The following is a 25,999-nucleotide window of genomic DNA, read 5'->3' as shown; positions in this document are numbered from 1 at the left end:
ACCATGTTGACCAGGATGGTCTCGATCTCTTGACCTCATGATCCACCCGCTTCGGCCTCCCAAAGTGCTGGGATTACAGGCTTGAGCCACCGCGCCCCGGCTATTTCTATTGACTTGATACTTAACTGATATTTCATCTAAGTAGATAATGCTAACTCAAAATTCTCTAGATATTGTTCTGTTTTTTTGTTTTGTTTTGTTTTGGTTTGGTTTTTTTGCCACTTAGGGTTGAATAAGATGCCAAGTTGGTTTTTGTTTCTCTCGAGTCATCCTATGTTTTCATTTTGCTTTTAGCTTTGTCTTTGGAATTAAAAATGTTCACAATGATTTACCTGGATGAGAGTCAATTTCCATAAATTTTGTTTTGATATACAAAACAGTTTGAGTTTCTAGATGATGCCCATTTTAGTTCATACAAGGAAATATCTTCTAGTATAGTTTCTGCTTCATTAATTCTATGTTTGTCTCTTAGGGACATCTATTAATTTTATAATGCTGTCTTTTTTTGACTTCTGTTTCAGAATATTCTTTCATCAGTTTAATCCTTGGCTAGCATAGGAATGAAATAATAAAAGCAGTAGTTTCTGTTTGCCCTCCTTGGTTATGCAGTCCTCACAGGAGAACATCTCCCCGCCCCCAACCCCCACCTCAGCTCAGTGAAACTTCTACACCTTGGTTGTGGAAATTGGAAGAGGTGGGTAACTACTCACTCCCAATCCACATCCATAATAAATTACTTTTTATTATCTTACCAAAAATCTGTAGAATGTCCCTTTATTCTATTTTGTAGATGCAGAGGTTTCTCTTTGTAATTATTTTATTTTGTAGGTTTTTGAGGGAATTTCAAGAGGGGAAAGTGTTTTAGTCAGGCTCATCTTAATGTTATGTCTGGAGCTCAAGCCACTGAATTATATATTTTGTAATACATTGAGACCTACGTCAATGAATTAAAACTGCAAGGAAAGGGTTAATTTTTTTCCTCAAGTGTGGTCAAAATCTGTAGAGAAAACAGGAACAGCTTCTATTAAAGAAAGTTAGCTGGGTAGATATACAGTCATTGCCGAGGAAGCACAGGGTGAAAGCTTTGCCTCTGTGCTGCTATAAGGGACTAGCACAGATACACGGACGAGTGGGGTCATTTCCAGATATTAGGTCACAGCAGAAGCAGCCAAGATGGATCTCCAGTGGTGAGTGATAATTCTTATTCTTTGCAGAGAAGTTATGAGTTGTGACCGCAGTGAAAGGCTGAGGTTGAAGACGGTGCTTTGATGTGTGTCCTCCACTTAGTTCCTAAATGGAGAAACTTTTTTTCTGCAATAGATCTGTCACATGAAAGTGAGAATTATTTGCAATGCCTGAAGCAGTTTATTGGTGGTGGTTATATGTATATTTTTAGGTGCCTAATTTTTGTTTTGTAAATTTGTTATTCAAATACTGAATGTTACAGTCATTGATTTTAAGTGAAGAATCAGGAATTTTTAAAATATCTGCGTAAGAATGACAAAAGACAGGGAATGAGTTTTTTGTCTCCCACGGTCAGTTTGGTCTGAGGGTGGAGGAATAAGATAGAGAAGGTAGAGGGAGGGAGACCCAGAAAAAGGAAGAGAAAATAGAAGTATAAGGAGAAAATGCAAAACTCGGTTACTGTGTCATAGTCAGGCCATTGGAGATTCTGGGCAGGGTGGGGTAGTGGAAGGAGGTAGAGTACTTCAATTAACTACTGTGTATTGAAACATGCATGGTGTGCTGTGTACTTTACTAATGTTATTTCACTGAATTTTATTCCTCACAATGACTTTTGGAAAGATATCATCATTCTGTTTGACAGATGAGGTAACTGTGGCTTACAGAGGCTAAATAACTTGTCCAAGGTCACACTGTTCATAAGGTGTAGAGCTAAAATCTTTCCTGTCTGCTTCGCTATGCACCAGAAGGTTTCTCCTTGCTGTGGAGACTTTCTGGAAGGAGTCACATCCGCACTTCTCTTGGATGGTGGCAGCTGGCGCCAGTCACTATGTATTTATAATTACTGTTCTTTGAAAACTGAAGTAGGAGGCTAAGGCAGGAGAATTGCCTGAACCCAGGAGGCGGAGGTTGCAGTGAGTCGAGATCGTGCCATTGCACTCCAGCATGGCTAACAAGAGCGAAACTCCGTCTCAAAAAAAAAAAAAGAAAACTGAAGTAACTTTCATCCACTCAGTGCTTACTGGTTTGAGAAACAGCGGTGTTGCTTTCATTTTGGAAGACTAAAATTTAATTTTCAAGTAACGATTCCTTTTGCTCCAAAGGAATTTTGAAATGTTATACTTGTATGAAGAAAAAAAGAAGCTTGGAATTAATAACTTTTGTGGAACCATAGAGGGGATACTACTTAATTATGCTAGCACTGCCTGTGGAGGGCTAAAGAACCAGAGGCTGCTGTCTATATTGTTCTTTTTAAGATTCTTTCTGTTCCCGGTGCCTGAAGATTGGTCATGAACCAATAGTAGCCATTAAACAATGTTTACTCTCATAAGAAATGAAATAAATGCAAATTTAAACAACAGTGAAGTATCATTGTTTTTCTCTATCAAAGAGGTAAATATTAAAATTTAAAAAACAAGCAAGGGCCAGCCACGGTGGCTCAGGCCTGTGATCCCAGCACTTTGGGCGGCCAAAGTAGGAGAATCACAAGGTCAGAAGTTTGAGACCATCCTGGCCTACATGGTGAAACCCATCTCTACAAAACACAAAAAACTTAGCTGGGCATGGTGCCTGTAGTCCCAGTTACTCAGGAGGCTGAGGCCAGAGAATCACTTGAACTCAGGAGGCAGAGGTTGCAGTGAGCCGAGATCTGCCACTGCACCCCGTCGCCGGGTGACAGAGTGAGATTCCATCTCAAAAAAAAAAAAAAAAAAAACAAGCAAGCAAGACTCCTCCATCTTGTTAAGAAGGGAGGATTATTTATACCCTAGTTGCCCATTAATGGTGATACCATCTTTCTGGACAATAATGTAGTGATACATATCAAAAGCCCTTAAAGTATATATGCCATTTAACCAAGTCATTCACCTTTTAGGAATTTATTCTGAGACATAATAATACATGTTAGTAAAGTTTTAGTGATGCATATTTTTCTTGCTATTGTTTCTAATAAGGAAAATCTTAGAAACAACTTACGTTTGAAAACAAGTGATTGATTAATTATGGGACATCCATAATGGAATGCCATGTAATTCTTTAAAATTTCATTGTAGAACAATTCATAATGTATTTAGTTAAAGAAGAAAGATGCAGAATGAATAGTGCTGCTACTTTTATACATTACATGTATACAAACAATGTTAATTAGAAATATAGGTAGTTTGCATTTTCTACTGTGTTGCTTTTGAAGTTGAATCCCATCTGCGGGCAGAAAAATAAAGCTAAATATTTAAGAGAAAAAAACGCACAACAGCTGGTTTTTCTCAGAGAAGCAACCATCTAGTGGTGTGTGATCATTTGCAAGTTGCAAGATTCTATAGTTGGGGCTTTAGCCCTTTGCGTTTACCTTTTTCATCTCTTGAATCTTCTTCAAAATACACCCCCTCTACCCATAACTCATTAGATCTTGAAAGGCATGATTTGATAGAATTTTATATTTAGAACAGGCTGGAGCATTCTTCCTTTATTTTACAGACATGATTGCATGGCTCTCTAGGGTGAGTTGCATATTGAAAGAGAGGAGAGTGCAGTGGCTAAGTACAGAGGCTAAGTGGCCACACATTGAAACCAGGTTGCTGGGGTTTGAATACCAGTTCCCCAACTTCCAAGCTATGTGATTTTGGACCAAGTTCCTTAATTATTGTAATTCCCAGTTTCTTGTCTGTAAAGTGGGAGCATGGTAATATGTTGTAAAGTAGTTGTGAGATTTTAATGTGCTTAGAACTTTGTCCTGCTGAGAACTCAGGAATTGTTAGTATTTTTATTACTATTGCTGTTTGGATTAAGAAACAGAGGAAAAGTGATTTGTCCAGGATTATACAACCACTTAATGGCATTACTAGGAACAGAATGGAGGAAGGTTTTTTCCATCAGAAATGTTCAGTATCCTCTGAGCCTGGCAGCAAAACCCCAGGTTGTGCTTTTGGGGTGGAGGAGCTGATCTGAAACAGGCAGTACCCAAGGACAAGTCCAGTCTTTAGGGAGTGACTGGTCACAGTGGGAAGCCAAGTGGTAGAAAGGCAGGTGAGGCTAAGGAAATCGAGAGTCAAGTTAGAAGCAGGGATGAAGCCTGGAGCAAAGAGCTAGTGCAAGAGACAACAGATGACTCAGAGACCGTGGGGCTTTTGTAGGCCACCAGCTATGGGCTTCATGGTAGGTCAATGTGGTTTAAAGTCTCGAGGCCTGGGTGATTAAATAGATAAATGGGGTCTAGGTGCATGGGGGAACTGCAAGTTTAGCTTCGAGAAGATGCCTAATGGATAGTAATAATAGATGATGAAGCTAGGTGAGGCCACAGCAAGAAGCCCAGAGCCAAGGCATCCAGCTATAATCATCCTAAAGGAACAGCCTCAGTTTGAAGAATCATAAATAAGTAGAGACATGATAAAGGTTTACTTTAAAAAGTCATCTGGCAGGCTAGGTACGGTGGCTCACGCCTGTAATCCCAGCACTTTGGGAGGCCGAGGTAGGCAGAATATGAGGTCAGGAGTTCGAGACCAGCCTGACCAACATGGTGAAGCCCTGTCTGTACTAAAAATACAAAAATTAGCTGGGCATGGTGGCATGCGCCTTAGGAGGCTGAGGTAGGACAATCACTTGAACCCAGGAGGTGGAGGTTGTAGTGAGCTGAGATCACACCACTGCACTCCAGCCTGGACGGCAGAGCAAGACTCTGTCTCAAAAAAAAAAAAAAATCATCTGGCAGAAGAATGGGAACTGATTTGGAGTGCAAGGAGAGCATTTAAAAAACTACTGGAATAAGCCAAGGAGAAATGATGAGGGTATGAAACCAGGGCAGTTATGGTGGGAGGAGAGAGGAAAGGATACATTTAAGAGATATTTAAGCACCAGAATGGACAGAATTTGGTTTTGAGAGATGTAGACACTGGGAGAAAAGGAGAGGTCTAAGTGCATAGTGTAATCCTTCACAAAATGGAAGTTACAGGAAGCGGAGTGGGTTTGGGCAAGGCAGAGAGAGAGAGGACAGATGGTGAATTCCGTCTCTGTCATGCTGAGTTTGAGGGGCCTGTGGAGCAGCTGGATGGAGATATCCAAGTAGACAAGTAGATATTTAGGTGCAAGTTCAAAAAACAGGGACGACCTGGAATGCACATGAAGAGTCTTCTGCATAAGTACAGTTGATAGTTGAAATTCTCATTATGAGTGAATTCGGTAGCAGAGAGGATGGAGGATTGAGAGGAAACCAAGGACAGAACCTGGAAATCCTTGACATTTAAGGAGGGAGATGAGGAAGAAGAATCTACAACAGATACTGAGGAGGAGCTAGAGAGACTGGCGCAGCCCAGGAGAAAAGTGATATCATATAAATCAAGTGCGCTTGTAGTCCCAGCTACTCAGGAGTCTGAGGCACAAGAATTGCTTGAAACCGGGAGGTGGAGGTTGCAGTGAGCTGAGATCGCGCCACTGCACTCCAGAACGGTGACAGAGTGAGACTCCATCTCAAAAAAAAAAAAAAAAAAAGATAAAAGGAAAAGGAAAAAATCAAGTGGGGAGATAGATGCTAGAAAGAGGAGACTGCATTCATGGAAAGAGCATATTTATCAAGCTTCCATGTTGAGCACATGGATGTGACATGAAAGGTGACTCTAGTCACTAAGTGTTAAGTGTTCAATTGTGGCTCCCTCAAAATTCCTATGTTGAGGTCCTAACTCCCAGGACCTCAGGATTTGACCATATGTGGAGATAGGGTCTTTGCAGAAATAATAAAATTTAAATGAGGTCATTAAGGTGGGTCCTAATCCAAGATGATTGTTGTGCTTATTGTAAGGAGAGGAAACAAGCAGAGGGAAAGCCGTGTGAAGACACAAGGAGAAGACAGCCATCTACATACAAGCCAGAAAGGCTCACAACAGATCCTTTCCTCACAACCCTCAGAGAGAACCAACCCTGTGGATACCCTAATTTTGGACCTCTGGCTTCCAGAAAAAAAATAAATTTATATTGTTTAAGCCACCCCAGTTTGTGGCACTTTGTTACCACAGCCCGTGCAAACTAATACACTTGGTTGAGAGTGCTTACAGACACAAAAAGAAGCTGTGAGTAAGTGCATCAGAGAGAAGGGAAAGAAACCAAAACAGGATTAGGTCACTTAAATTAAGAGCAAAACATTTCACAAAGCAGAGTGTAGTCACAGCATCAAATTCTGCAGAAAGGTGAAGTAGGAGAATGACTGAAAATGTCAGTCCAGAGGCCTTCAGTGACCTTTGCAGAGCTCTCCCAGTTGAGTGGAGGCAGTAGACTTTGGAGAGCTGGGGACATGGAGGCAGCACAGATGATCTCCAGCAGAAAATCTGATGATACAATGAGACCTCCTCACTGGAGTAAACACACCTCTGCTGTCCATGGAAATAATCTGGAGCCAAGCCAGCCAGACCCAGAGTTCTTCCTTCCTCTGTTTTAAAGGTTAAACAGAGCCAAGGTCAATGGCTCATGCATGTAATCCCAGTAATTCAGGAGGCTGAGGTGCGAGAATGGCTTGAGGTGAGGATTTAGCTTGAGACTAGTCTGGGCAACATAGACACACTCCTATCCTGAAAAAAAAATTAATTTAAATTAAAAATAAAGGCTAACCAAAAATAAAATTCAATACTTTATTTTTCCCACCCAAAACTTGTTTGAGAAGGATTTCTGGAAGAAAATAATTTTAGCAGTCATTTAACACGTTGGATTTTAGGTACAGATACAGATTCTATCTGTATTGTCAGTTCAGAGGCAAGTTGAGATTTGAGGCTTCACAGAGGTAAAGCTTCTGATGAATCTGATGACATAAAGAAGAAGACAAACCCAACAGGAATTTCAGGGATCATTTATAATTTACATCAATAAGCAGAACAGGATAAAAAAAACCCATTGGAGACTGGAATAGAGAAGTATTAAAACATTTTCTTAGAAAGCTTTGAGTCAAAATTAGTCTTTCTGTAGTAGCAGGAATATGATAAACCAAACTATCGTAATGTCACAGCTCTATATTATTGGAGTCAAATTAATCAGATTTAACTGCACTAAAACACCAAGTAAAAATTAAAGGAATGAACATTTAGTTAAGTAAACCAATTAGTCAATACAGGCCAGAAACTGGTAAAACTGGGTAAAGGTTTCATTTTAACCCAAAAGGCCAACCTAGACTACCACCCCAATCTTACAACTATTTTTAACCAATTAAACAATAAATATTTATCAAGAGCCTAATAGTTTAAGGTACTGTGAGGAATACGAATGAAATGGCTGATAATTTTTTTAGTCTATTTAGAAATAGAAACCCACAATTATGAAATGGCAAAAGCAATTAATGCAGTTACTAATTCAGTAATTGTTTTCAAAAGAAATAAACATGACAAAAAGTTTATTCTCACTAAATATTAAAGAGAGAATTATATGCCAATTCAAACACCAATGATATATTTTTATCTATCAGATTAGACAGTAAAACAAACAATCCAATTAGAAAAATGGGGAAAAGATAAAGAAAGACATTTCCCCAAAGAAAATATACAGATGGTGAACAACCACCCAAGACAGTCAACATCATTTGCCTTTATGAAAAATTAAAACCACTACACACCTATAAAAATGATTAAAATAATAAAAGATAATTCAACACCAAATGCTGGCAAGATGTAGAGAAATTGGATCATGCATACAGTGCTTGTTGGGAATGTACAATGGTATAGCCACTCTTGAAAACAGTTTGACAGTTTCTTACAAAACCAAACATGAATTTAGTATATGACCCAGCAACTGTATTGTTGGGTTTTGATCCCAGAGAAATGAAAATGTATGCTCCTGCAAAAATCAATACATTAATATTTATACCAGCTTTATTCATATAGTAAAAATCTGGAGGAAAAGAAAGTTCCGCAGTGGGTGAAAAATAACACAGTGTTTGTCAAGATGTTACCATTGAAGGAAGCTGGGTGAAGGGTGCACATGACTTCCCTATACATTTTTTCAACTTCTTTTGAATCTATAATTATTTAAAAATAAAAAGTTTAGAAAGTAATTTAAAACACCAAAAATGTTAATCTTTACTAAATATTTTTTAATGCCAATTCAAAAACAAGCTATTTTCCTGTTTCAAATTAACAATTTATGTGAATTTTGGGAGGGTTGGGAGTCATAATCTAGTAAGTATGAAATGAGAGGTACTTCCTTGTACTGCTGATTGTGGGACTAGGAATGGACAGAACATTTCTGGAAAGCAATCTATCAGCATATATAAAGAGTCTTAAAAATGACTGTACAAGCAGACACCCATTCTGGGCACTGTCAATTTCTCCCTGTTTTTAGTAAATATTTTTTTCAGTTTTTTCATCATCTTTGTTTCAGGCACTGTGCTAAACATTAAAAATAGACCAAGGATGAGTAAACATGATTTCTGTCCTCAAGAATTTCAGTTTTGGGGTAAATATATCAAAGGTGATTTTTTTTTTTTTTTTTTTTTTTTTTTTGAGACGGAGTTTCGCTCTTGTTACCCAGGCTGGAGTGCAATGGTGCGATCTCGGCTCACGGCAACTTCCGCCTCCTGGGTTCAGGCCATTCTCCTGCCTCAGCTTCCCGAGTAGCTGGGATTACAGGCATGCGCCACCATGCCCAGCTAATTTTTTGTATCTTTAGTAGAGACGGGGTTTCACCATTTCGACCAGATGGTCTCGATCTCTTGACCTCGTGATCCACCCGCCTCGGCCTCCCAAAGTGCTCAAAGGTGATTTTTTTAATAAGAGGTTTTTATAAGTGTGTAAAGTTTCACAGGAGCATGAAAGTAGGTGTTTCCTCTTTGTCTGTAGGCAGTAACATGTCTCAGATAAATGCCAGGGTTTTGAGTCAGTTTCATTGGCGTCAAATAATAAGTAGTTAATAAATCATCTTTTACTTATTAGCGGTATCACTGTGGGAAACGTATCAGCTACTTGAACTTCAGTGTCTTCTGTAAGATGAGGCTACTAGCACTTGCCAATGCCACGAGGAATATAAGAATTTATAATGGACAGGAAGTCCTATGGAAATAAAATATTTTAGGACTCACATTCTTTGCTTTAAAATCTATTTCCTCTATTTTTAATTGTCAGAGTTCTTTAGCTCTGCTTTTTCTGACTGATTTCCAGCAAATGGGTTCTTACCTATAACCTAGAAGTTGCTATGTAGTAGACCTCCTAACAATAGATAAGAGAAGGGCATGCCAAATGCAGGTGAATCAGGTGAAAGTCAAGCAACAAAGCCACCTAAAATAAATTTTATGTAAGGTAGGATGCCAAAAACATTAAAATAAAATTCTATTCTATAACAGTAATCATGTAAGTGCCTTCATGAAGTTGTCTATGAAAACCTGGTTTTCAGCTTTCTGGACTTCAAATATTTTAAGTTTGCTTTTCATTTATAAAGATTCTTTTGCTCATTAGTAATCATGAACTGTATTCAAATTTATACTTCTAATTCTAGAAGATATATAAACTATCATTTTTTAATGACAAAAATGTTTACATATCTTGCTCTAGTAATTTTACCTCTAGGGATATAGCTGATTAAATAATAAGAGATACCGAAACATATTTGTGCACCAAAATGTTTATTACATTATTTAATACAATGAAAAATAAGAATCAACCTAAATAAGTAGATGAATAGTTAAATAAGTTTAAAATGAAGTTAATAATGACTCTTTAATGAGAGAAAACAATATAAAACTACATACAGAATTATAAAGAAAACAATGCACACAATATGTGCTTTATTTGGTAAATGGTTCCTAAAAATGAAGTACATAGAAAGAAATTTTTTTTTTAGACAGAGTCTCACTCACTTTGTCACCTAGGCTGGAGTGCAAGTGCATTGGTGCGATCTTAGCTCACTGCAACCTCTACCTCCAGGGTTCAGGTGATTCTCATGCCTCAGTCTCCCCAGTAGCTAAGATTATAGGCACATGCCACCACACCCAGCTAATTTCCTTATATTTTTAGTAGAGACACAGTTTCACCACATTGGCCAGGCTGGTCTCAAACTCCTGACCTCAAGTGATATGCCCACCTCAACCTCCTAAAGTGCTGGGAGTATAGGCATGCACCACTGTGCCTGGCCTAGGGAGAATTTTGGAAAGAAAGCTCCATATCAGGAATTGAGAAGCTGGTGTTTTAACTGAGAATATATTTGCACAGAAAAATAGTGACATAAATATTGGTTTACAAAACAAACCAACAAACCAGTATTCTTTAATCTTGCATCAGGAGCTGCCCAACAATTCCAAAAGGTCAGCTAATGCAAAACCATCTGAGGACAGATGAATCAGCCAAACAAGAAGAAAAGGGGAAGGGAAAGTGTCACTCACAGGCAGCTTTTGAGGCAGTGCATAAACCGTGCCTCTCTACTATCCAGAACAGATAGTTGAAAAGAACATCCAGAACAGGGTTGACGAAGCAGAACAATAAAGGGCAGCTACTCCTAAGGTGGAGATGATGCTGGAGCACAAATATGTCAAAATCGTCATAGTAGTTACCTCCAGATTGGTGGGATTATGGAAATAGGAAATATGGAAATTTGACTAAAATTGCCAAATCTTCTAGTACAATTACATTGCTCTGCTGAACAGGATGAAATCAAGTTGAAAAGTAATCTAGTAGTGAGGTACAGCCCTTACGCCAGGAGTGGCCAACATAGATCCTCAGATGACGGAAGTGAGTGATGAAGGCCTGTGGTTTATGTGCAGCTCCATGACGTATGAATGGCGGAAGCTGTGTATGCCCACAGGCGAGCCCCATTTCGAGGAGTGCTGCTGGTCACCACTCTGTTGTCCTGGCTACAAGGTTCAGAACAGCCAAGTCTTCTATTTCAAGAGGAGCCAGAAAGGCAAACTTATCAGTGAAATCCTAATTTTCACATAATGGCTCCATGTATGGAGGGTTGGTTTGTTGTAAACCACTAGTTTTACCTCTGACCTCTGTTAGAGCATCAGAAGAGAGTGAGAAAATTGTGAATGGAATATTTTAGGAATATTATGTTGGGGCCCAGGCCGTAATGAGTCAGAGCTAGAAAGTAGGGGTCTGGAACTATTTGCTAATTAATTTATTCAATAAAGTTTGATTTAATGTTGGAAAGATGAAGATGAATCAGATATAAATCCTGTTTAGAAGCTTCTATGGGAAGAGATATCACCATAGCTAATATGTCTTGGCATCTGGCAGGAATGATGCCATACTATGTTGTATCATATATGATCTCATTTAATCATCGTAACTGCAGAAGGTAAGCAGTATTATCCCTGATTTTCCACAAGTGAAAACTGAGTCTTGCTTAGTTACATAGCTAACAACAGAATCAATATTCCAAACGTCAATCTGATTCCAGATCCAAGCTATGAACGACCATTGTATATATTATGGCAGATCAGGGAAGGAAGACATTACTTCTAGCAGCAGAAGCATTTGTGGATGAAAAGATTTGAGCTTGAAGAGAGCTGTGTTGAGCCAGGTCCAAAACAAGGTCTGGCAACCATATAATAAAGGTAAAAGCCAGGGATTGAAAAGTAAAAGCTGGTGGACTAGAAATGGTCCATAGACAGACAGTTATCAAAACAATAAAATCAAACAAAAACCTTAATTATAATTAACTGCCAGTATTTCAAAAATCTGGAGAGTTCACATAAGCTTAGGTTTCCAGCTATTCCAGAGAATAAGAATATCTAGTAACAGTGGGCCAACAATCCCGCATAGTAACAACTAGTGAATCTGGCAGAGGCTGTCCAACTTCCAATTGGGTACAAGCTCTCCTCTTCCTGTGCAGCCTGCTTGCCTCATTTATATGAGCTGCTTGGATGCTGCAGATGCCTGAGTCTGAGAACTTTGGTCTGGAAAGTAAAGCAGCAACAGGGAAGAAGGAATAACCTATGGATCAAGGAAGGTGAGAACTGGGAGTCCAGAAATGAAGATTATTTGCAAGTCTGGACCCAGCCAGTCCACTCTTTGAGGAAGTACGTTGCTAAGGAAAAGGCCATTGGCATTCTGCTCTTCAAGATCTCTGGGTGTTGGAAGAAACTGAATTGGGAGAGAGGGGGAAAACTTGACTCGGGGCTCAACACAGACATGTAAATTTGAAGGAAATGGAGAGTTTAGACGACAGACAGTAGAAAAGTTAATATGTCCATTCTGTGACTGACCCAAGATTCTGTTTCCAGGTGACCTCTCTGGCTTGTTAAGTGTTCATGGCTGCAGGGGGAAAGTTAGAAAAAAAAAGAAAACAAGCCAAAATCCAGCCCCTTAAATGCTTCTAATGTTATTTTCACACAAGCAGGCAGAGTGATCCCTTTACACACTCTTCAGGCATTGACTGAGGGTCCCAGTTAAGAACCATTCAGTTCTGGGGCCCTTAGGAAAAATGTTTTCTTAGGTTAAAGGAACTTTAGACAGGTTATTACCTTTTCTTTTCTTTTCTTTCTTTTTTTTTTTTTTTTTTTTGAGAGATGGAGTTTCGCTCTTGTTACCCGGGCTGGAGTGCAATGGAGCTATCTCGGCTCACTGCAACCTCCGCCTCCTGGGTTCAGGCAATTCTCCTGCCTCAGCATTCTGAGTAGCTGGGATTACAGGCACGCACTACCATGCCCAGCTAATTTTTTGTATTTTTAGTAGAGACGGGGTTTCACCATGTTGACCAGGATGGTCTCAATCTCTTGACCTCGTGATCTACCCTCCTCGGCCTCCCAAAGTGCTGGAATTACAGGTGTGAGCCACCGCACCTGGCATTACCTTTTCTGAGCGTTGGTTTTTTTGTCACTTAGAAGGTTGAATGGCTTCCACTTTCAGAGGGTAAGGATTAAGAGGGTGAATGAAGGAATATCAAGTGCATAACTCAGAGTAGGAAGAAACAAGTGACCATTGTGATGATCAGAGGCAAGGCCAAGAACTTTACATGGATGCTGTCTTTACTGTTTTTTGTTGCTAAAACAGAATACTATGCACTGGGTAATATATAAAGAAAAGAAGATTGTTTGGCTCATGATTCTGGAGGTTGGAAAGTCCAAGATTGGGTGACTGCTTCTGGGGAGGACCTTGTCCAGCATCAAACTTGGTGGGGTAGCAGAAGTGGACATGTGTGACAAGGGCAAAACATGAGAGGTGGGCTTGCTTTATAACGACCTACTCTCACAGGAACTAATCTAATCCTGGGAGAGCAAGAACTCACTCTCCCAAATTGTTCCACCAGAGTGACATTAATTCTTCTTAATAACCAAATCACCTCTTCAAAAACTCACCTCCTGGGCTGGGTGTGCTGACTCATGCATGTAATCCCAGCACTTTGGGAGGCCAAAGTGGGAGGATCACTTGAGCCCAGAAGTTCAAGATCAGAGAGGGCAACATGGCAAGACCCTGTCTCTACAAAAAATTTAAAAGTTGGCTTGATGTGGCGGTGCATGTCTGTGATCCCAGCTACTCAGGAGGCTGAGATGGGAGGATTACTTGAGTCCAGAAGGTTGAGGCTGCAGTGAGCCATGATTGTGCCACTCCACTCCTGCCTGGGCAACAGAGCAAGACCTTCTCTCAAAAGAAAGAAAGAAAGAAAGAAAGAAAGAAAGAAAGAAAGAAAGAAAGAAAGAAAGAAAGAAAGAAAGAAAGAAAGAAAGAAAGAAAGAAAGAAAGAAAGAAAGAAAGAAAGAAAGAAAGAAAGAAAGGGAGAGAGAGAGAGAGAGAGAGAGAGAGAGAGAGAGAGAGAAGGAAGGAAGGAAGGAAAGAAGGAAGGAAGGAAGGAAGGAAGGAAGGAAGGAAAGAAAGAAAGAAAGAAAGAAAGAAAGAAAGGAAATGAGACCCAATTTTTCAACATTGCCACAGTGGCTGTCAAATTTCCAACACATGAATTTTCTCAAGGACATGCACAAATCATAGCAGGTGTTGTCCCTGAATCCTTACAGTAAGTACATAGGTTAGGATATTATTTTCCTCATTGAAAAAAATGAGGAAATTGAGGTTCAGAAAAAATTAGTAACTAAGGTTGCACAATTAGTAAAGAGCAGAGTAGAGAAACTTACTTAAAAACTGCCCAACTGCTCAGCATTCTGGCCAAGAAAGGGACACTTACATCTATCTGACATTCTAATGGTAGTCACGTTGCATTATCAGCTAGAAATGAAAATGGATTCAATTCTATATCCTGCTAAAAGATTGAGGGTCACACTAGCTGTGTGATTCTAGGCAGGTGGCCAAAACCCTCTGAAAGGCAGTTTCCTCACCTATAAATTTTTTAAAAAATATATTTATTGTGAAGGTTAAATGAAATAATGCATTTAAAATACTTAGAGTGCCTTAGAGTTCTAGCAGAGTGCCTAGCTATAGTAATCAGTTAATAGATATTGACCTTAAGAAATACACATTTACTGAGCCTCCACTCTGGGCCTTTTACTATGCAAAGTACCAGAAGTGCAAAGGGAAATGAAACATGTTCCCCAAACTTGTGGAACTCGGAACAGGCCAACTGTATGAGCAGTGGATTTTTAACACAATGAGGAAACTGTTATAATGGAAAAATAGTGTGAACAGGGACTGAATAAGATAAAGATATGGTGAAAAAAAGAGGGAAGGGTTCAGGATCCAACTGTGGAGTGATCTGGATCTGTAAGGAAGAGTAGAGTTTTTCAGTAGAGAAGATAGGGAAGACATTTCAGGTAGAAGAAATGGCTTGCACAAAGGGAAAGAGGGCAAAAAGTTTTCAAAGGGTCTAGGGGTGGGGGACAGTGGGGAAGATGATCAGGGAATAGTGAACGGTTCAAGTGTAACTGTTGTATGGGTTGTGGGGGCAGTTGTACAGGTTGGGTTATAAAATCAGAAGAGAAAAATTGAATTCACACTGAAAGGCCTTGTGTGTCTTGTTAAGAAGCGTGACCACTAACTAGTGAGGAGTAAGGAGTGGGTCTTTAAAGGAAGGAAGTTTCATAATCAAATTGTTTTCCATGAATTATAATGAAGGGAACCAACTACAAGCCTGTTGCAATCAATTGTCCAGACGAGAGGTGACGAAGACTCCAAAACTGGCCACTAATGCATCGAAAATGGGTGGTGAGGAAGAAAGAATACAGGGTGACATAAACACAACATGTAAAATCCAAGGTGTGAAAATGGCGTGGTCCCTTCTTCCTTACCACAGTCATCCCAAGAGACCAAAACAAAAACACAGAAAATCTCCTTTAAAAATAATCTCTTTTGTTTGTATGCAAATAGGCCTTGTACAGTGAAAATGCAACTCAAATGCAATATTTTTTCTCCAGTCCACCACATGCAAAGATCAAATTGGTTTACAAATGCTGTCTTTAAAAATTCCAACTCCTCACATTAAAACTGTAGCCAACTAGTGCAAATTAAGATTGTTTGCAATCTTAAATAAGATTTGAGTAAAGCTGAAATAAGACACTTTTCTTCATTTAAAGGATATATACAGTAGAATATTTAAAAAATTAAATACCAATAAATTACCAACATCTGTGATGCTGCTTTTCAGAACTCAAAGTAAATATCTGATTCCAAACTGGTTATATTTTCAGTCTTTAGTCCTACCTAGGAGCTTTAAACCAATATTCAAGACTGTGACTCTGAGAAGGATAGCCTAAAGGAGCCATCCCTTACTCACATTGCTGAAGAATAGAAAGAGTGACGTCTTTTTCTACTGGAAAATTCATTTCAGTAATGGCTCTGTGTGGTGGCAGACCCTTCCAATTTTCCAGATAAAGCATGTGATGGAAGTAGCAGGGAGCGACGGAAATTTCATCTCTATGATTCTGCATCACCAACTGGAAAACTACAAGCCCAGCTTGACAAATGCAGATTTTAAGGGTTCACAGAAGTGTTATGTGCCTTGCTTTTGGTCATGAAGATGCCACAGGGAAGTAAGTCTCTGAAAATGCGGTGCTTCCTCCCCACCTCTGTTGTGAAATGGAAACTTAAAAAAAAAACAAAACCACTGAAAAAAATCACTGGTTTTGTTTTTTAACAAGTTTGGTCATATTGCCTGTGTTCTATATGCCCCAATCTAAATATTTTACTTTATTGTGTACATTTAATTTATACGCAAATAAATATTTTACATAAGGTGCTTTCACAGATCTTCATGCTTCCCCAAATTTTAAATATGCTGCTATTTGTTAAAATGTGTTAGTTCTGTTATGTGCTATATTCCTTTCCCTGCTCACATAGAAAAAAAAATATGGACTTAAACTTCAAGCAACTTTTACATTTAGAATGTTACCTCATTTCGTTTCTTCTAACTGAGGTTATAAAGAAAATGAAAAATGTCACAGACTTTGTAAAGAAATGACAGTTTCTCAGAATACGTACACCCTTAAGCAAACAAGCCACTTACATTCACAGTCACAGTCTTTCAAATATTGGTGTAATATTCCCAGGTAGGACTAAAGATTGAAAAGATAACAAGTTTGGAATCAGATATTTACTTTGAGTTCTGAAAAGTAACATCATAGATGTTGGTAATTTATTGGTATTTAAGTTTTAAATGGGCTACTGTATACATTTTATTTGTATTAGAAACATTTTACATAGTTATATTATTTGTTAAATAATAGACCATCTTTTGTATAACCTATCAGAGGAAGTCCTAAGATTGTACGATTAGATTGTAAATCCTACTGAATAGCTAGAATATAAAAGTATTAAATTGGAAAGGAAATTTAATCACTTAGACCATCCTTCCCCCAGGAAGTTCTCTATACAGTGTTATCCACGACAAATGTTTATGCAGACACCTTAACCATTTAAGACATGAAGAGAAGGAGAACAGATATGTCGAGAAACCTATTCCTGGGACAAGAGACTGGGGAAAATTTTTCTCGGTTGTGACCTACACAGCCTAGTTAGACTACCTCATGCTCTTAAGATGGTGTTTAATCATGAGGACATGATACATAACTGAAGTTGTAAAAGTTGAAAATCACTTGGTGGCAAGCACCTTGTCTTTATTAAATCAGTGTAGGTCTCCTGCATTCAACTATAGTCTCTAGGAGGGCAGGGACCACACTTCTTAGCTCACCTTAGATCTCAAGAGCAATCCGGGGCCTTCATTCAGTCAGGGCTAGTGAAGCATTTGTTGATTGAATGAAGAAAATTTAAAAAAAACAGAAATTCCAAATGGTGCAATTACATTTGTAATTTTTAAGGTGTTATCAGAAAATGGGAAATATTACTGAGATTTGAAGATGGATAGGAATAAAGGTAAAGCATGAAAATGTGCATATTTGTGTGTTACTAGAGTCAATAGTGATTGCCAGTTCCTATGCAGCCCTGACAACACCTCTGAAGCCTTGGTCAACCCCTTCCATGAGGTGTTGGGATACACGACAGGCAGGGAAGGAAGGAGAGGTGCTCAGTATGTTTTCTTGCCACTAGATCCTGGTCTTCAGTGTTCATGGGGTGAGTTGTGAGCCCATCAGTTCTTCACACTACAGTCCTTCCCATCAGTTCCCCACACTTCTAAGTCCTTCTCTGGCTTAGCCTTGCTTCCCTGCCCTGTGGTCCAGGTCCTCACTGGCCCCTGTGGCCTGCTCCCACAGGGGATAGAACTTGCTCCACACACTTCTCAGGAGCTTCTGATTCTGGGCATGCCCCAGCACACCTTGACTCCACTCTGCTCTGTCTCCATCAGACCACAGACCTCACTTAGACCCTGGATATGGGGTAGCTGATCCCCCACATGCTGTGGTTGTCACTAGCCTGAGCTCTACCCGGGAGCTCATCTTCCTCATCTTCCGCATTGCTCATTTTGCTAAAGCAACTGCACATACATCTGAAGGCTATACGTACCCCCAGTACAATGGTACTTTTCCTAAAATGCATACACCCTAATATTTACTCTTTTGACAAATTTTCCTGAACCTACATTTTAATATAAGCAAATTCAGTCTTCAATCCAAATAAATGTATTTTGCTGCTAAAGCCACCATGGGATTTTGAGAGAAACTGAAGATGGACAGTCTTTTGCATTCACTTGTAGAATCCTGAAAATACCTCTTGGTGTCCCTTGCCTTTCTGACTTCTCGCTTAAAGACATCTAGACAAAAATGTGTCTCTGGGTCCTAGTTTCAGAAATTGATGGAATGCAAATTAAGAAACAATACACATTGCCTCTTTCTTAGCATGCATTAATGGTAGGTGTGAATTTGCATCATGAGAAAGTAAATAAAAGAAGATTCCCCAGGGCAGCTAGGGAGTCAGAAAAAGCCGACCTAGGATGGCAGTGGAGTACGTGTTAGAGGTTATGAGAGTGAGTGTCCATCCCTCCCTACCTCGGTAACTTACTGGTATAATATAAATGCTAAGGCTGCAAAATTTTGTTTCAGACAAAGAAAAATACTCAACTTCTAATGCTTAACTACGTAAAATTTGCTTTAAAGTACAAGTTAAAACTGTATCACCCCTCAAAGAGAAAAGAAACTTATTACATTTCTAAGAATGTTCCTCCAGAAACATGGAACTGAAAGCTATTTGCTAAAATTGATCTGGCCCTTAGGAAACTGGGGCTTTCTTTAATTTACCTAAGGAATTGACATCAAAGTCTAGGGTTCTGCAACAGAAAAACGCAGAAAGTGTCAAAATAGAAGGTAGAAATACAAAATCAGACTTTTCACAGCAAGGTTCTATGTATAGCATGTGATTCCAAGTGTGTAACATGGGGAAGTGAACATGTGGACTGTGAAATTAATGCTAATTTTCTTTCCCACTAGTCTAGAAGCCCTCTAAAATGTCACATTAGTAATTTAGTTACTTTACCAGGAATCCATGTATGTGGTTAGTGTGTGCTTTTTTTAAAATATAATTTTATTTTATTTTTTTATTGCATTTTAGGTTTTGGGGTACATGTGCAGAACATGCAAGACATTTGCATAGGTACACACATGGCAGTGTGTTTTGCTGCCTTCCTCCCCTTCACCCACATTTGGCATTTCTCCCCAGGCTATCCCTCCCCAGCTCCCCGCACCGCTGTCCCTCCCCTCTTCCCCCCCATAGACCCCAGTGTTTGGTACTCCCTTCCCTGTGTCCATGTGTTCTCATTTTTCATCACCCACCTATGAGTGAGAATATGCGGTATTTCATTTTCTGTTCTTGTGTCAGTTTGCTGAGAATGATGTTCTCCAGATTCATCCATGTCCCTACAAAGGACACGAACTCATCATTTTTGATTGCTGCATAATATTCCATAGTGTATATGTGCCACATTTTCCCAATCCAGTCTATCATCGATGGGCATTTGGGTTGGTTCCAGGTCTTTGCTATTGTAAACAGTGCTGCAATGAACATTCGTGTGCATGTGTCCTTATAGTAGAATGATTTATAGTCCTTTGGATATATACCCAGTAATGGGATTGCTGGGTCAATTGGAATCTCTGTTTCTAAGGCCTTAAGGAATTGCCACACTGTCTTCCACAATGGTTGAACTAGTTTACACTCCCACCAACAGTGTAAAAGTGTTCCTATTTCTCCACATCCTCTCCAGCATCTGTTGTCTCCAGATTTTTTAATGATCGCCATTCTAACTGGTGTGAGATGGTATCTCAATGTGGTTTTGATTTGCATCTCTCTAATGACCAGTGATGATGAGCATTTTTTCATACGTTTGTTGGCCTCATGTATGTCTTCTTTTGTAAAGTGTCTGTTCATATGCTTTGCCCATTTTTGAATGGACTTGTTTGTTTTTTTCCTGTAAATCTGTTTGAGTTCTTTGTAAATTCTGGATATCATCCCTTTGTCAGATGGGTAAACTGCAAAAATTTTTTCCCATTCTGTTGGTTGCCGATGCACTCTAGTGACTGTTTCTTTTGCTGTACAGAAGCTGTGGAGTTTAAGTCCCATTTGTCTATTTTGGCTTTTGTTGCCAATGCTTTTGGTGTTTTGGTCATGAAGTCCTTGCCTACTCCTATGACCTGAATGGTTTTGCCTAGATTTTCTTCTAGGATTTTTATGGTGCCAGGTCTTATGTTTAAGTCTTTATTCCATCTGGAGTTAATTTTAGTGTAAGGTGTCAGGAAGGGGTCCAGTTTCTGCTTTCTGCACATGGCTAGCCAGTTTTCCCAACACCATTTATTAAACAGGGAATCCTTTCCCCCTTGCTTGTTTTTGTCAGGTTTATCAAAGATTGTATGGTTGTAGATATGTTGTGCTGCCTCCAATGCCTCTGTTTTGTTCCATTGGTCTATATCTCTGTTTTGGTACCAGTACCATGCTGTTTTGATTACTGTAACCTTGTAGTATAGTTTGAAATCCGGTAGTGTGATGCCCCCCACTGTGTTCTTTTTGCTTAGAACTGACTTGGCTATGTGGGCTCTCTTTTGGTTCCATATGAAGTTCATGGTGGTTTTTTCCAGTTCTGTGAAGAAAGTCAATGGTAGCTTGATGGGGATAGTGTTGATTCTGTAAATTACTTTGGGTAGTATAGCCATTTTTATGATATTGATTCTTTGTAACCATGAACATGGAATGTTTCTCCATCTGTTTGTGTCCTCTCTTATTTTGTTGAGCAGTGGTTTTTAGTTTTCCTTGAAGAGGTCCCTTACGTTCCTTGTGAGTTGTATTCCTAGGTATTTTATTCTCTTTGTAGCAATTGTGAATGACAGTTCGTTCTTGATTTGGCTTTCTTTAAGTCTGTTATTGGTGTATAGGAATGCTTGTGATTTTTGCACATTGATTTTGTATGCTGAGACGTTGCTGAAGTTGCTTATCAGTTTCAGGAGTTTTTGGGCTGAGGCGATGGGGTCTTCTAGGTATACTATTATGTCATCTGCAAATAGTGACAATTTGGCTTCCACCTTTCCTATTTGAATACCCTTTATTTCTTTTTCTTGCCTGATTGCTCTGGCTAGAACTTCCAGTACAATATTGAATAGGAGTGGTGAAAGAGGGCATCCTTGTCTAGTGCCGGATTTCAAAGGGAATGCTTCCAGTTTTTGCTCATTCAGTATGATATTGGCTGTTGGTTTGTTATAAATAGCTTTTATTACTTTGAGATACGTTCCACCCATACCGAGTTTATTGAGGGTTTTTAGCATAAAGGGCTGTTGAATTTTGTCAAATGCCTTCTCTGCGTCAATTGAGATAATCAGTGTGTGCCTTTTTTAATTAACAAACTTTATTTTAAGAACAGTTTAAGATTTTCAAAAAATTGATGAGATAGTACAAGAATTCCCATCTACTCCCTGTGTGGCATAAAATTGTTCCTATTATCACCATCTTGGCGTTAGTATGATGTATTTTTTATGATTAAACGATTGTTGATTTATTATTAAAGCCCATAATTTACATTAGGGTTCTCTCTTTGGGTTGTATAGTTCTACGGATTCTGACAAATATATAATGTCATGTATCCACCATTATAGTATCACACAGAATAGCTTCACTGCCCCAAGAATTCCCTGTGCTCTGCTTGTTCACCCTTCCTAACTCTCCCCAACCCCTGGCAACCACTGATCTTTTTACTGTCACCACAGTTTTGCCTTTTCCAGAATGTTCTATCATTGGATTATACAGTATGTAGCCTTTTCAGATTGGCTTCTTTCATTAAGCAATACGCATTTAAGTTTTCTCCATGTCTTTTCATGTCTTGATGGCTCATTTCCATTTATTACTGCATAATATTCCATTGTCTGGATGTGTCACAACTTTACCAATTGAGGGGCGTGTTAGTTCCTTCCTGTTTTTGGTGATTATGAATAAAGTGGCTCTAAATATTCATGTGTAGGTTTTTGTGTGGACATATGTCTTTAATTCAATTGAGTAAATATACCTAGAAGTGTGGTTGCTGAATCATATGGTAAGAGTATATTTAGTTTTTTAAGATACTACTAAACTATCTCCCAAAGTTGTTTTATCATTTTGCATTCTTACCAGCAATGAATGAGGCTTCTCGTTGCTCCATATACTCAGCAGCATTTGGTATTGTCAGATTTTAGGATTTTAGCCATTCTAGTAGATATGTAGTGGTATCTTACTGTTTTAATTTGCAATTCTCTAATGACATATGATGCTGACCTTCTTTTCATATGCTTATTTGCTGTCCGTACACCTTCTTTGGTGATATGTTCAGATCTTTTGCTCCTTATTAAATTGGGCTGTTTGTTCTTTTATCTTTGAGTTATAAGTGTTCTTCATGTATTTTGGATACGAGTCCTTTATGAGATATGTCTTTTGCAAATATTTTTTCCCAATTTGTGGCATGTCTTTATATTCATATAATGGTTGATATGTGTTTATGCTTTAAGGAGGGTTTTAAAAATACAATTTACAGCAGCAGTAAAAATAAAAATTTATTGCAAATGTCTTATGTTCACCCTCAGGTGATGTTAGAGAACTATGGACACTTCAGGGTTTTATTAAAAGGAGAGTGTCAAGTCCTGGGGGCTGTGGCTTACTATCCTGCTTTATTGGCAATTTTGTAGCATGGCTGAGAATAAGAAGACAACCCAGTCCTGAGCTCCATCACTACTAAATTAAAAATAATTCAGGAACTGTGTTTACAGTTAAATCCTGGCCCCTCTCACATCGATTATATTATGCATAGGATATGAATTTCTGTCCATGAATCCAAGTACATAAGAAATCATCACTTTGAAAATGTCCTTTAACTCAACCTAATCCCACCTGAAGCCTCCATTCTGACGGTTAAACAAGAGACTGCAACTAGGTCACGCAGGAGTCTCCTTCCTTTCCTGCAGCCCAGTCAGAATTCAAGAAATTCGACTGGTTCCTGGAAAATGATGGAAGGGCCTCAAGTCCCTAGTCTGTCCTGGTTGCCATCGGCACCCTTGGTATCTGAGCCTGTAGTGGTCTGAAAAGTCTGGCAGCTCCCTGCTCCCATGCCACAGTGGGGAATGAGAATATCTACTGAGGCTGGGCCCCCTGAGCCAAGTATCCTGCCTCTATAGGCATAAGCCATCACACCTGAGGTTGCTACCCCCTCAGGAGCACTGCTGGAGGAGTAGTTGGGTTTCTACTGTTCACAGGACCCATACAACCATCCCCTGCCCTCCCTTCCTCTTGCATTTCAAAAGCACTCTCTCCCTCTTCTTTCACCTCTAGGCCACCTGTATCATCTCTTCTGTGGGTTTTCACAAAAGGAGCATCACACTCGGGGGTCAGTTGGCGGGTCAGGGGCGGGGGGTGGAGTGGGAACTAGGGGAAGAACAGTGGGGGGTGGGGAGGGATAATGCAGGGAGAAATGCCACATATAGATGATAGGGGGATGGAGGCAGCAAACCACCTTGCCACGTATGTACCTATGCACCAACCCTGCATAATCTGCACATGCACCCCAGAACCTAAAGTATAAAAAAAAAAAAGTCTGGATAAGCCTTTAACTTTTTATCTCTTCTGCTTTCCCCCTTACACAAATCTCTGCATCAAGAAAGCTGAGAAAACAAACACTACCATTTCAATAAATAATGCTGATCTAATTATTTGTGGAAACTACTTTATTCTAACTTAAAACTACCATCAGCGCTGCCTCCTAGAGTGCTTTTAGACTTGACCACTGGCCACAAGAGCCTACTTCCATATAGCAACAAACAGATGGCTGAAATTGGAAAACTCAGCTAAATGTTCAGATGTTTCTAGACTCGCATGGGTTTCTGGCTCTAGCACATGGAGTAGATCTTGACTGTGTGGTCCTCAGGGGACTCTGTCCGGTGAAGTTTGGTGAGGGCAACTTCCACCCCCACACACACCAGCTGCCATGTGTAGCCTCTTCCCCTCTGGTGGCTTTTCCTTGCAGCCTTGGCCTCTTCAGACCTGAGAACATCTGAGAATCAGGCAGTGGAGGAAATAGCCCCACACAGAAAGCAGCTTTCTGAAGTAACCTCAGCAACTTCCTCCTCACCAGCAACTTCCTCCTCACCAAACACAAGGAACTTATCTTCTCCACTGGACTCGGCCTCCTGTCAGCCAAGGGCAACACTGTTGACCACCATCACAGTTGGCCCTGCTCCACCCTTGGCTCTGATGACATATGTGGGAGTCAGAGGAATTTTGATTGGCTGACTGCTAGCCTGTCACACAAATAAGACGGGGCAAGGGAGTTGCGATCTGACTTGACATGTGGAAAAAAAAAAAAAAAAAAAGCCCTGGTCAGCAACCTCCTGCAACTGTTGAAAGGCTAATTTCGATCTCTAACTCATTAACAAAAGTGATCTTGTCACTGCCTGTTCCGCCCTGAGAGCCTTCTCTGCAAGGAGGTAGGTTGACTAACTCAGGGAGAAGGGTGCTGGCGGCAGAGCTGCCAATGGACTAGGGTCCTAGAGACCATTGACATGAGGGGCAGTTGAGGACACTGGTAGTATTTAGCTGAGAGGAGACACTATGAAAGAAATTTACAAAATCAGCTTTAACCTATTTGGAGGAGCTTATATAAAAGGATAAAATAATATGTTCTGGTAGTTCCAGAAAATGGGACAGAGACAACTAGATGGTACTTATGCATCTGAGCAGTGAGTGGCAGTAGTTTGAGAATTATTTATAAAAATTTTTCTGTTAACTCTCTTACCAGACGGTGAATTTTCCAAGTTGACAAGTAAGAAAGCACAGGCTAGACATGCATCTGTCGTGACATTGAAGGGGTCCTTGCTTGAGTGAGAGACTGGAATGATGACTTTTGAGGTCCCTTACAGCCCAACAACTCTAGCTAAGTTGGAGAATAAGAGAATTCCATGACACCATATCTCCCCTCACTTCTGCTGCCTGCCTCACCATTCATCTTCCTTCACTCCTTTTAAAATCCTACTATGTTACAGCATTGGAGGAGGCTGCTCTAAGTAGGAACTGAAATCAGTGGATTAAAGAAGTGCTATGGAAGAGAAAACAATAAAACAACATTTTTTTCAAAGCCTTCTATTGCCAGGTTGTGTGCTAGGCACCATATATATGCCATTCTATTTAATCCTCATGGCATGCCCATGAGATAGTTAGTGTTACTTCTGTGAGGAAGTCAGGGCTCAGAGAGGTTAAATAACTGCCCCAAGAACACACAGGTATTAAGTAGTGGAGCAGGGTTTGAACACAGGGGTGTCTGTGACTCCAAAGCGCAATGTGACAAGTCATTTTTGCTGATCTGTTAATGGAAAGTCATACTGCTTTCTAAGTTGGTATTGACATAAAGATTTCTTTCTAAATAAAAGTAAGTTATAAAAAATACTATCTAACTAATGGAACAGATTTTACATGGATATGAAGTGGTCCTAGTAGCTAGAATTATGAAAGTTTGGAAAATGCTACTACAAATATTTTGATAGCTAGCCTTTCAATTTAGCCTGTTTATATTTGGACTGCTCAGTACAAGGAACAGAAGGAAACTTGAAAATTAAGTGAAATATGAGTTACTTCTCCTGTGCTCTGATAGGTGCATAATTGGTCATATGTTACAATAAGGAAATCAAATGGACCCTTTCAAACAACAACAACAAAAACTGTGATTGTAAAATCCAGAGGAAAACCCCAGGTGGGACCTATCTGTATGAAGGATGAAGTTTCCAAGTTCTGAACATGGAGTGACTGAGAGGAAGTGATGACCCTGTGAGTGAAGACCCTAAATCATGGGGGAGCCCTGTGGGTTTGAGAAACCCTGGATGAAAGGTGAAGGATTTTACAGACCTGTTTACAGACCTCTTTAGTGACAGAAGGGAGACCTTTGTGCAAAGGTCAAAGAATTGGGAAAGTCTGAAAAGAAAATAGGAAAGTAATAATGAAGATGAAATACCTACTTGGAATACTCTGTGCCATGTGATTTGCAGGCAAGATCTCATTTGTTTTTCACAATAATGCAATAAAGAAGTGACTCT

At 39.6% G+C, this 25,999-nt stretch overlaps 1 protein-coding gene across 1 annotated transcript in view; it reads left to right on the top strand.

Annotated features, from left to right (window-relative positions):
• Positions 1–1,089: 1,089 nt before the first annotated feature.
• Positions 1,090–25,999, top strand: part of CD86 (CD86 molecule) — a 69,045-nt gene continuing 44,135 nt past the window's right edge. Inside the window, exon 1 of the mRNA NM_001257222.1 lies at positions 1,090–1,187. Within this exon, the coding sequence (NP_001244151.1) occupies positions 1,174–1,187 (14 nt within the window). The 5' untranslated portion in view covers positions 1,090–1,173. The remainder of the gene's footprint in view (positions 1,188–25,999) is intronic.

The sequence above is a fragment of the Callithrix jacchus genome, chromosome 15, assembly GCF_049354715.1.
Source record: "Callithrix jacchus isolate 240 chromosome 15, calJac240_pri, whole genome shotgun sequence".
In the NCBI taxonomy this organism is placed as follows: domain Eukaryota; kingdom Metazoa; phylum Chordata; class Mammalia; order Primates; family Cebidae; genus Callithrix; species Callithrix jacchus.
The sequence above is the reverse complement of the archived record's forward strand: the minus strand, read 5'-3'. Positions and strand labels throughout refer to the sequence as shown.